The sequence below is a fragment of the Daphnia magna genome, linkage group LG1, assembly GCF_020631705.1.
Source record: "Daphnia magna isolate NIES linkage group LG1, ASM2063170v1.1, whole genome shotgun sequence".
NCBI classification, from domain to species: Eukaryota; Metazoa; Arthropoda; class Branchiopoda; order Diplostraca; family Daphniidae; genus Daphnia; species Daphnia magna.
Window position 1 is genome coordinate 7,557,858 of NC_059182.1, and position 12,114 is coordinate 7,569,971.

The 12,114-nt window shown below is 36.2% G+C and overlaps 1 protein-coding gene across 1 annotated transcript; it reads right to left on the reverse strand.

Moving 5' to 3' along the window:
* Positions 1-7,891: 7,891 nt before the first annotated feature.
* Positions 7,892-10,423, reverse strand: LOC123466370. The gene is made up of 11 exons (XM_045172492.1): positions 10,207-10,423; positions 10,088-10,153; positions 9,968-10,024; positions 9,863-9,904; positions 9,734-9,796; positions 9,228-9,673; positions 9,032-9,170; positions 8,758-8,969; positions 8,514-8,673; positions 8,345-8,442; positions 7,892-8,284 (listed from the first exon to the last, which is right to left on the reverse strand). Exons 2-11 carry the CDS (start codon positions 10,119-10,121, stop codon positions 7,991-7,993), a joined length of 1,545 nt encoding a protein of 514 aa, XP_045028427.1. The 5' UTR covers positions 10,122-10,153; positions 10,207-10,423; the 3' UTR covers positions 7,892-7,990.
* Between the last annotated feature and the right edge of the window lie 1,691 nt (positions 10,424-12,114).

Genomic DNA, 12,114 nt, shown 5'->3' on the forward strand with positions numbered 1-12,114 from the left:
TATTATTGAGACACGAATTTCTCTTTGTAGCCCTTTTATTAAGCACCTTCCTGGGAGATTTACTGTTTTCATTGGCATCGGCCATTATTATCAAAATTGTCACAAAACTGAAACAGTTGTACAGTTTATTTGTTGTTGCTCTACAGGATTAAAATAAAACAATACGCGTAAAAATAAAAAATTCTGATTGGTTGGACAAAATTCCGGTCTCAGAAATCCATGAACAAAAAATCGGACTCTGGAAAAAATTAGAAACATTTCTAATTTTGAAACACGGATTTCTGAGCCCGGATTCCTGACTTTTTTGAGAAAAAATCCGGAAATAAAAAATCCGGACTCCGGAATCCGGGAAAAAAAAGTGTAGTCTGAACGGGCCTTTAGTAAACACGGAGATTTTCTCAATTAGGGGATCGCTTCTTTCCACTTCTCTAGAGAATGTTTCAGTACCCTTAACAACGTAATTCCATTTTCTTTATACTGGATGAATTCTAAATATCAAGACGATTACGGATAACGCACTTATTTCTCGTTGACATTTCTAACCAAAATCCGTGAAATTTCCGGTAAATCGTAAAATCCGTATTGAGAAATAAAAATTGTTAAAACAAAGTTCAGTAGATGGCACTTATAGATATGAGACACATGCAATCGATATTTTACCTCACTCCGATACGCGATATTCACTGCACTTTTGAGAAAAAATGCGAGAAGAAAAGTTAACATGGTAGTTGATACACCATTATTATATTACTCTGACCAGGGTCCTGAAACCTTGAACCTGAAACTTGATACCAAGACACTAAACGAGTCGATTTGGTCAAGCTACTTGACTCTTAGACACAAGATGTGTCGATTATGACCCGGAACTCATCTTCAAGACACACAGTGTGTCGATTATGGACCAAAACTAGACTGTAAAATACAAAATGTGTCAATTATAAAACGAAACTTTCTTTGTATTAAACGTATTACTTTGCATTAAACTTGTTACCAATATTAAAACGATATTTTAATCAACGAAATAAATTTCTATTCTCATTCTTTCTATTTCTTCTTCCTCTTCCTGCTTCTTCTTCGACGCCTCTGATTTCTTAAACCGCTCTCAGCTTTCTTTCGCTCTTCTTTCTTCTCTTTCTGCTATACTTTCTTCCTTCTCTTTGCGAATTGGCAGCAGGTATTTCACCTTATCATGTTGAACTCCTCCTTCCTCCCGACTCTTTCTCTTCCGACCTTCAACACCACCTTTTCTATTTTCTCCTTGATTTCTTTCTCCTTTGCCTTACGCAAATGTATTTGGTCGATGACGTTTTGACTTCCCTTTTCTTTATTCGTTGGATAAACCTGCGAGCCCTCTCTTCTTCATTTGGAAATTCGTTCGCGGATTGGCAGTTTTCAGTTCTTTTTCTGGATATCCGGAATCCCAGGTTGTCGAAATAAAACTGGCGGATTGAAAGCAATGGACGGCCTAATAGTTGCATTAGGACGGAGCGGAAGGACACGGGGCACTCGCTAGGGTCGCTGACTACCCGGATCAGTCATAACATTCCTCCAAAACGTTGTAAACAATGGAGAAACTAGTCGCTTGTGACTAGGGCCGTTATTAACGGCTGACAATGAATAATTGTCGCATCGCCTTGCATTAATCTCAGGCTGTTTTTTAAAACGGCCATGGTTGGCAATAGAAATCCCATCCCAACATTTTCTTCTCCCTGTAAGATGTCAAGAGCGTAGCGATCCCACTCGAATCAATTCGAGGTATTTCACGCAATCCGAGTTGAATAATTTTTTTCAAAATACAATTCGAGTTGAATTTGAATTGATTTGAATTGACAAAAACTCAATTCGAATCGATTCGAATCAAATCAAAATAAATTTTTTAATTTTGCAAAAAAATGATTTCTTTATTCAGGCATCAATAATAAACATAATAACACTTAACGTATCGACATAAATGCGCATAAATAAGTATAACCGAGTTTGTTAAGTGTTAAGAGAAAATTTGCCAATCTTTACGCAAAACATGAGCACATGAACAATGACTAGTCAAGAGTTAAGAGCCTATGGCAGTTGGCAGTTAGCACTTGCCAGTCAATTTAATCGAAAAAAGAGAGTGGAGTAGTGGACTCATCTGAATTAAAAAGCCTCAGTCAGTGCCATATGCTTTTCTTGAGAAAGAAATAAACCATAGAGGCATGAGTTGTGGTCTGCTAGCCAAATGGCTATTTAGAGACTAGTTGCTGCTGCTCTAAGAGCGTAAATGTTTTGTTTTTAAAATTTTTTTAATCAATTTGACGTGAATTGACATAAATATTCACGAATATTCACAAAGAATATTCATGAATCGAAAAATGAATATTCAGGTAAATTTTCATGAATATTTACCCAAAAATATCACAATTCAAATGAATATGAATTTTGATTTTTCCAATTCGAGTTGAACTGAATATTCGAAAAATCTCAAAAAACGCAATTCAAGTTGAATCGATTCGAATCAATTCGAATCGATTCGAATCAAATGCAATTCGGGTGGGATCGCTACAAGAGCGTCAACAATGGGATTCATAACACGAACATACTCCTTTAAATATTGTTCTTCTTGTGGAGTAAAATATGATAATCTCAACTCGGTAAAGAGTTTCCGCATAGCCTTGTTTTTCTTTCTGAATAAGCGGACAATACAGTCAATAGCTCAATACTCTTAATTCCAGCGAGTATCATTCTTCACAATGAATAAATAATCCAAGTAACGTAAGATGATATCAGAATTTAGCGAGCTTGAAGTTTGCTTGTTCCACAATGATCGTAGTTTTTCTTGATTGCTGTGTCTTAGCTGTTGGTAAAAATAGTCTTGAATTTTGATAATGTCGACCTTTGAAATAAGGTTCAACAGGTGACAAGCGCATTTGCGATGGACAGACAAAGTTGTTTGTTTGGGAACTTGTGAATTTAAAGTTAGAATTTCTTGGTGAGCCAAAATGTTTATGACACCAAATGTGTCAATAATCGAACGCAAATGGCTATATGACACGAATGTGTCAATTGACCTAACACACAAAAAAAAATCAAATTAAATTAATGACACAAATGTCTCAATTAATAACACACAAAACAAATCAAAATAAATTAATGGCAATAATGTGTCAAATTATCAAACACACAACAATGTACAATAAATTATTGAAACACATGTGTCAATTAATCACACAAAAAACTAATCAAAATGAAACATGAACATGAACGTGAATGAATATGAAAAATAACTAGATTTTTTTAAAATTACCGAACCTCAATATTCATCTTCTCCACCAAACCATCAAAAACGTCAAAATTTTCAGCGTCAATTTCTATTGTAGCCATGATGTTGAAAAACTCTCACGAAAACGCACTTATTCGTTTACCAGTAAATAAATATTTAAATAACAGACGCAAATGTGAAATGACGAAATTAATGAAAGAAGAGCATTGAAGAGTGATGAAAGAGATGCATTGTTCATCATAATTATTTGGCGCTTTAATTAGAACAGTTATTATCTCCCTATGTCCATTATATACACTACCATAGTGATGGCAACCAACTTTTTTTACTAGGTATTACTAGGCATAAGTTTCTAGTTTTCTGAACTGAAGAAAACTAGGTATAACTAGGTTACTTATCTAGTTTTCGCTAAAACTAGGTACGGTTATTGCAAAAAAACTAGGTATTAGGTGAAAGTAAAAGTAGTAAAAATAAAAAGGTGAAATTTTAACTAGGTAATTACCTAGTTATCTAGGTAGCCTACCTAGTTTGAAAGTTATTCTTCAAATTTGTTAAATTTCTAAAAAAAATACAAATGTAAGTTGCAGTACCCACACCAAATAAAAAATTTACCACTAACTTCGATTTTGATTGTCTTTGTAATCACTTCTTTTACTTATCAAAGAGAAGAAAAAAAAGTTAATGGTTTATTTCAAATTTCTTATTAAATCTGCAAAGTGTTTGCGATTTCAGTAAAACTGATGACACGTTTGTTTTTTTGCCTTTGCAAGAAAGCCAAAAAAAGTCGCTTTGTGGGTGCAGACGTTGCTGGCATGGTTAAATATTGCAATGCTATTCCATAAAGATTGGAAAACCTCCCTGACTTTTCGTTCCAGAAAGAAAATTTTTCAATTTCCGCATCAAACTCTCCTTTGTCCAAGATATCCAAGTAATCCTCAACCTCCCTTTTCAATTCTACAAGATTTCAATTGCAATGCATGGTTGGGCATGGAGTGTTAATAAGTCTCTTTCGCTTGAAGAGCTGCGTATGCTTTGAATCAGAAATAGACAAATAAACATTAAGGAATTGAAGAATTTATAACTAAAATATAAAAATAAAATATTACCTTGGTTTATTGAGGAGAAGTGTTATTAGGATTAGGAGCTTCTTCCTCATTTGAATTTGAAATGGTCATCAAACAAAGCCATTCGACTAGTTTTTTTTAATAAAATCGTACAGTCTTTGTTTGCCTTCCTCAAATAATTCACCGTTCAATTCTAAACTTTTACTCGGATTGGCGTAGGTAAGTGATTTAAATTTATAAGTTTTAAATGGATGAATTCATTATTTACTTAGTTTTAATTGATTTTACTGTTGCATTTTTTTTACTGTTCGCAAATATTTGTATAAATAATAAATAGTGGACCGATCACATATAGGGGTAGGTTGGCTCCTTTTTGAAGGGGATAGTTGGCTCAAGTTGTGTCAGTGTGATAAAACTAAATATTTAGTTTTGTTTCTTCTTTAACATAGGAAATGAGGAATTACATTCGAAAAACAAACCATGCTTCAGCATCTACCGACCTTATTGAAAGGGCCCTTAAGTTGGTAAAAGAAGAAAACCAAAAAATCTCAAAAGTATCTAAGGCATTGTGTATTCCAAGAAGATCTTTGACTCGTTAAATAAAAACTGGAGAAGAACAGCCATTAGTTGGCTACAGCAAGTCACGTTAGGTGAGTTGTCATTAACATTTTATGTCTATCTAACCTTTAAATACATTCCATATTTTGTCTAGGTGTTTTCATCTGCGCATGAGAATGACTTGGAACAATACCTTCACCAATCAGCTGATATCTACTTTGGCTCTCTCCGAATGAAGTCAGAAATATTACCTGGCTTTATGCCACCATGTTGGAGCAGAATTTTTCTGAAACGTGGAATACCAATAGAGAGGCTGGAGGGGATTGGTTCAGTGGGTTTCTCAAGCGACACACAACTCTCTCCATTAGGAAGCCTGAAGCAACTTCCCTGGCACGGACATCTGCTTTTAACCCACATAATGTGGTTCTATTTTTTTATAATTTGCCAAAGTTGCTGGATCGTGAAAAGATCAGACCACACTGTATCTGGAACATGGATTGTTGTGGATGGTTGTGGGGCCGAGCGGTTTTACATGCGCCCACAACAGTTACACGAAGACTAGATTTAAACAATTACATACAACCTAGGGTGGTCCGTTTTGCAACTATATATTTTTTTCGCAGCGGGCTTTTAATATGTTATGATAGATGATTAAAATAGTCATTTCCCAAAATATTATTGACTAAAAAAATTTTCTTCATCCCGCACAAGGTCTCAAAAGTTTGAATTATTTTTTTCTTTTTTCTCTACACGCGTTTTTTTGCCCGCAACTTGTTTTTTTTTCTAGCGGGATTTTTTCCTATGTTTGATAACTATCTAAATTATAAGTGGTCTAAATAAAAATAATTTTGTGAATGTTTTACCTACCACACAACTTGTTTTTTTAACAACACCCCACGACTTGGCACCTTTGTATCTGCCACGAGTATATCTACGGAGACGTGGAAAGCTCACCACTTTAGAACGGTATATACGTATCATTAAAAAAGGTCATAGACGAGTAGTGGGGCTCATTTTCGCTCGAGCGGGACCTGATCTGACATTTCACATTCACAGCCGCACCTGTCAGCGCTACGTAAAGCCGAGATTATATATAGAGCCAGCCAAATCATGATTTTTTTTAAATGCTTCTACAGTGAAATTTATTACAGGCATGCAAATTTTTGAACAAGGTGTACTTGCCGAAATGAGAAGCGGAGAGAGAGCAATAACAAAAATGGTTGACCTGTCGCAAACTATAGAACGTTTTAAAGGGACGTAGAAAGTATAAACCTCTTACAAGTAGCAGGTGTATTCAACCCCCCCCCCCCACTCATTTATCCTTTTTCTTTTCTGGTATAGATTTGTTATTTGACCTTCTACGTATAGTTGGATGTGGGCCACGACCGAAGGTGTTTGTATGTGTGTCTACGCACATATAGAAAGAGACAGTTCCAAGAGTTTCCGGCCAAGCCCTGGGAGACCGACAAGGATATAGCCAAGGACCTTTTCCTCTCTAAAAATAAGAAAAAACACTCGGCAGGTCTGCCGTGATGGTGTCTGTACTCTCTTGAAATTTTTTTAATGACACGGTCCTTTTTTTTGTGTGTGTGACCTCCACAATAGACAAACAGGCGACAAAAGCTCCTGTTGAAATGGAAGAAAATAGGAGCTGGATAGCCTTTTCCATTGGCCTATTCCACGACCCTTATTTATTTTTTAAAAAACTACATTCTATTATTTAATTTATTTTTTTAGCTCTAGGATATACCTCTTTCTTCTCTTCCATGATTCCGACACCGATCGAATATGCACATTAGAAAAAACTGGTCAAAAAATTTCTTCGACGTCCCTACCATTCTTTCTCCTTTCGTCTATTGTTATATCCACAATTGTGTTTGTGTTTGAACTTGAATAGAACCGACCATTCGAACCCCCCTCAAAAAATGAAATATCTTAAAAAAAAAAAACGGATGAGGAAGAGGAACCTTTTTCCGGCCTATTATGTAGGCATATACAACATCGCCAACCTCGGCGGAGGAGGAAACAAACCTCCAGTAAATAAAATCATAAATCGGTGATTAATAAGAAGGAAAGCAGTTATACTTACATTGATGAGTGAATATTAAGAAGACGCTGGCTAGAAAACGTTGGAAAGTTATGAGAAGTCAATAAGTGTTACAATTCATTTTCGTGTAGCTGATACAACGGTGCCAAGTCGTGGGGTGTTGTTAAAAACACAAGTTGTGTGGTAGGTAAAACATTCTCAAAATTATTTTTATTTAACCACTTATAATTTAGATAGTTATCAAACATAGGAAAAAATCCCGCTAGAAAAAAAACAAGTTGCGGGCAAAAAAACGCATGTAGAGAAAAAAGAAAAAAATTATTCAAACTTTTGAGACCTTGTGCGGGATGAAGAACATTTTTTTAGTCAATAATATTTTGGGAAATGACTATTTTAATCATCTATCATAACATATTAAAAGCCCGCTGCGAAAAAAAAAATATAGTTGCAAAACGGACCACCCTAATACAACCTTTATTGAAGAGTTTAATCAGAAAGGGGACGACAAACACAATAGAAATGACAAGGAGCTTGACGCGAGGGGTAGCCATTTGGAAGGCAGGGATCCCTCTTATACTTTCGGTCCGACGGGATCACGCGGCTCGACCCAACTGCCCTCCCTGGCTTGGGAGACAGGTGAGCTCACCGGTGTGCCTCTACCGCTCGACCCTGGGACTATACGTGCGGCCAGTCCGCAACAGAATGAGACCGGTTTGACAACTGTCATTCACTGTTAAAAAAAAGCCCCTATTTTCGGTGAAATTTGCACCTAAGTGGCACTCTGCCAATTAGGTGGAAATTTCCCCGGAAAAAAATTTTAGGTTAGGCTCTCTAAAATCGGGAAATAGTCCCCCGAAAACTGGTTAAAATAAAACCTAAATAAAGATAGATTTTTCGGTAAAATTGAAACCATAAGCCCCGTTTGTTTAACAGGATTCAAAAATAATTGAAATAAAAAGCGTATAATTAAAACTGAACATGATCTTTATTATTAATGTCTTCTTTGTTAACAAATTAAGGCGAGCACATTAACTCTATGCAATAACAATCAAAATGAAGATGTCTTCATTTTTTCCACCAATACGGAAAAGGAATGAACGGAAGCGCAAGTATCACTTGCTTTGTCCTTTTCGCCAAAACGTATGATTGAAGAAATAGCAATGCATTTTGAACCTTCTCGCTGTATTTGAAGTGGAAGACGTAGTAGGTCGCCATTAATCCAATCACGGCGTCTGCAGTTGTATTAAATCGCATAAATGGATTACTCTCCATAATGAGGTGGATTGTCGATCCAATGTATAGGATGAATGGCGATCCACGTCTTTCTTCCATGATGCAACTTTGCAAATTAGCTGATTCCTAGTAATTAAAACAGATAGTCACATGAAATTTTATTACTAACGGTATATATTTTTTTACCAATCTTGAATCGACCAAATGTCGAGCTGCTTTATCCCCTCTTCCTTTTCCCGGAACCAAGAATGGTAGCAATTCAAGAGCAGCTCTAGAATACGTTTCTACGACAAAGTAAAAAATAAAACGGTTATCTATTATAACGTTTGTGATATAAATTAATAAATTTTTTTACCCGGCGACATGTTCTGGAACCGCTGCGAAGATAAAAGAATTGCTATTTGCTTCTTCTTGGTAGTTTTTGCTGCTTCCACGATTAATTTGGCGGATTCTGTCCATTTTTGTCGGAAAATTTCACACGATTTTTTCATGATGAGTTCAAATTCTAGAAAAAGCTGTAACCAAAAGATTTGAGTTATCAATAATTATATAGCCTATTTTGCATGTTAAAAATTGCATAAAATTAACTTAATACTTACGAAGGTTTGAAGTTTTAGAAATGGGCAGTGTTTGTCCATAAATTTTTCCATTCGTCCTGATTCTGGAACCCACTTCATAATAAGTGCTCTTCTGATGGAAAAAGTAAGTTTTAAGAGGGCGTCCACTGTGTCGCTATAAGGGACCGTTCCTTTTTCAAAAATCTCAAACATCTTTGCAACATTTTTCCAATAAGATGTCTCATCGGTGTCATCTAAACCCAAATCGTAAATAAATTTTTAAAGTGATAGATTAAAAAAAATGTAGAGTGTTTACCAATTGCCACTTGAGAGCATTTTGTAGGATCGGAATGATTATCATTTCTCAACTTGGTTTTCTGTTCAGCTGATAGTTCAATTGGTAACTCAGCCCGCCTTCTCTCCATGATTCTCTTTAATTTATAAATCAGATCCTTCTGCATAACATAAAAAATATATAGATGTAGAATTAAAAAATTCAATTATAAACTCACGTGTTTGGCCTCAGCAGTTGGAAGAGAAGATGCATGTGGATATTTAAGCAATATTTCGGACACGATGTTGGCTAGCTCGAACTCTGAGGGCTTGTAACTGTAGAGCTGAATAGCATTTGCCACTTCACGAAGGAAAGCTGACTGGTCTTTAGCCATGAAAACAGAACTTGAATCATCCAACTTCTGCTGAATGTCTAGCCTAAATCGATTGGGTAAGTTGAAATTGGCTGGCAGTGGCACTGAAGTTGGTTCTCGTCTTTCTTTCAGTACAGCAGTTGTCAGACACGTTGTCTTTGAGGGTGGATTCCGCGATTGCAAAAACAATTTTCTTTTCTTTAGGTTTTTCGCAACGCTTCTAATATTTTGGGCATGGTCATCACAGCTGCTGTCGTCGATATCAGTACTTGTTTCTGAATTGTCTAACACACAGTTTCCTTCAGAGGCATCTTTTAAGACAAATGAAATTATGTTGACATCAAAAACTTGTTTTCATAAAACAGATATACCTCGCAAGGAATGAGAAGTAGCATTTTCAGCAATCAATTCTTGTGGAAGAACAAAAAAATTATCTGAAAAAATTAACAAAAATTATAAGACATAATTACATCATCAACCAATTTCATGAATTTAAGTACCATGTGAAATGTCATAAGTGGAGACATTTTGTGACGAGTGATCTAAGAAATTTACATTAGCTGAAAGAAAGTTTTATCATTAACTCTATTTTAAAACATATATACCATATATAGTAACAGGAGTAGACACATTTTCAACTACCAATTCTTTTATAAATTCATCTGGGAAGTGATAAAATTTTGATTAAATGTTAATGTTAACTAATTTTCAAAAAACATCCTTACCATTTGAAACAAGAGGCATAGAAGAAGGATCCATAACTGCAGCATCTATAATAATTAACAAGTAATCTGCACTGTATTTACTTAGCTTCATAATTTTATCAATTTTCGATTGTAAATACCTATTGTAGCAGCATGGAGAGACCTTTTGGCTGAGGTTTTGAAAGTGCATTTAATTATTGAACCAGACTTAACTGGCGAATCCTCGCTCACAACAACCCATACACCTTCTTTAATGTCACTTTGTCTTTTAAAGACTAATTCACGATCCTTTAATGAATTTTGCACTCTTTCACTCTTGGAAATCAATTTTTTTTTATCAAAGCAAGATCTGAATACTTTCCATTTTCATTAGAAAAACCAATCTCAAAATTATCATCTTAATCCTCGTCTCCTTTAGATTCAAGCACTACAATTACACTTTTACGATCTGAATCTACCATTTTTAGGGTTACTGAGAGTTACTTTCCACGTTTTAAATAGAAAACTGAACTTTAGGTTGGACAATGAAAGCATGTAGACAGTGTAGCTATCAATGGCCGACTGATTTTCAAGAATTCCCGTAGGTTATAGTTGAACACATTGACGTTGCCATACAGTGAAATATGGTTTTGGTGATTATTGACAATTAGGGCGCCATATAAACAATTAACAGCGCCACTTTTCGGGGTAGCTGCACCATTTATTAGTTCGCGAACACCATTGTCTGATGCGACAACCCCGTTATCTGGTGTGTAAAACCCACATTGTTTATTTCGGGTGAAAAATCACCGTTTTTTTCGTAAAAATTGAAAACCACCGTTTTTAGGTAAAACTACCGATTTTAGGGGGGGTTAATTACCGGAAAAAGTACGTTTTTTTAACAGTGTTCCATGTGGGAAATTCGTTTCTCGTCGTGGACAAAAGCAAGTTGGAGCGGTAGTCTCTGCCGACAGAGGAGTGCTCGTTACATTGGCTTGTGCCGTGTCAGCTACTGGGAATTCTATTCCTCCATTTTTCATATTCCCGAGGTAAGTTGACTCATATACCATTTAAAATAATTGACTAATTAAGAATTTATCTTTTTTAGGGAACACTTCAAACCTCACATGCTAAGAAGTTGGCCATAAAGAACGGAATACTATGCGGGTTATGGCCGTGAAACAAACGGACAACAACTTAAAGATCAAGAAAAGATGAGTATTTTACTGATGGATTCGGGTTCCTCAGGGACGTCTTGGCTGGAACTGGCTAGACTGACTGGACAGCTGGACTTCTGGACTGCTTGACGACCGCGGCTGAAGACACGGACAGCAAGGTGGCACGGACAACAAGAGAAAAAGGCGGCAAGGCAACAAGGCAGGCAAGGCAGCAAGGCAGGCAAGGCAGCAACAAACAGCACAATACGACAATTAAGATAATTATACTACCAAAAATGAGGACAGCTACGCCGGAAACAGTTGCTCCTGCTAACTCAAAATTTTCCGCTGCTGCTCTAATAGTCATCCGCTTTTCAATCACTTCAGTGACGGCACACTGGAGCTTTTCTTCCGATGGATACGGATGCAAACTCTTCCGAACGTAATGACGTACTTTCTTTTAAGAACGAAACCAGAAAAAATATTTGCAATAACAGGCTAAAATGTTTAGGATACTAACCTTAAAGTATAGCAAGAGGTTAAAGTAGAGGAAAACAAGAGCTCGATTCAAGCGCGAACAACGGGGTGAGAATGAAAACATATACCAAGTGCTGCTTCTTCTTATAAATTGTCAGATTTATTACGTACTAGAACAAGGGACAGATCTAGCTGTGATTGTCTAGGAAGCTTCCGTAGGAAGTTAGCCGGCAATGTCAAGTGGTAACAACTAACAAGCTTGATTGTTACGGAAAGACCGCATAAGCACCGATTTCTCAGCTAAGGTCTGTCCAGATTCACCCCCTTTTTTGTCCTGTCCTACCCCCCAGACGGAGTTTGCGGAAAAGCATCGGTAACTTGAAAACGATGAAAGTTCTAAAACTGCTAAGAATGCCATTGAATAGAGAAATAAAA

Bases quoted from the DNA above. Each gene is read 5' to 3' on its own strand.
- LOC123466370 (XM_045172492.1), bottom strand. From the start codon at position 10,121: ATGGATCCTTCTTCTATGCCTCTTGTTTCAAATG. The intron at 9,797-9,862 runs GTACTTAAATTC...TAATTTTTTCAG, and splicing joins CACTTATGACATTTCACATG to ATAATTTTTTTGTTCTTCCA. The intron at 9,171-9,227 runs GTGAGTTTATAA...TATGTTATGCAG, and splicing joins CAACTGCTGAGGCCAAACAC to AAGGATCTGATTTATAAATT.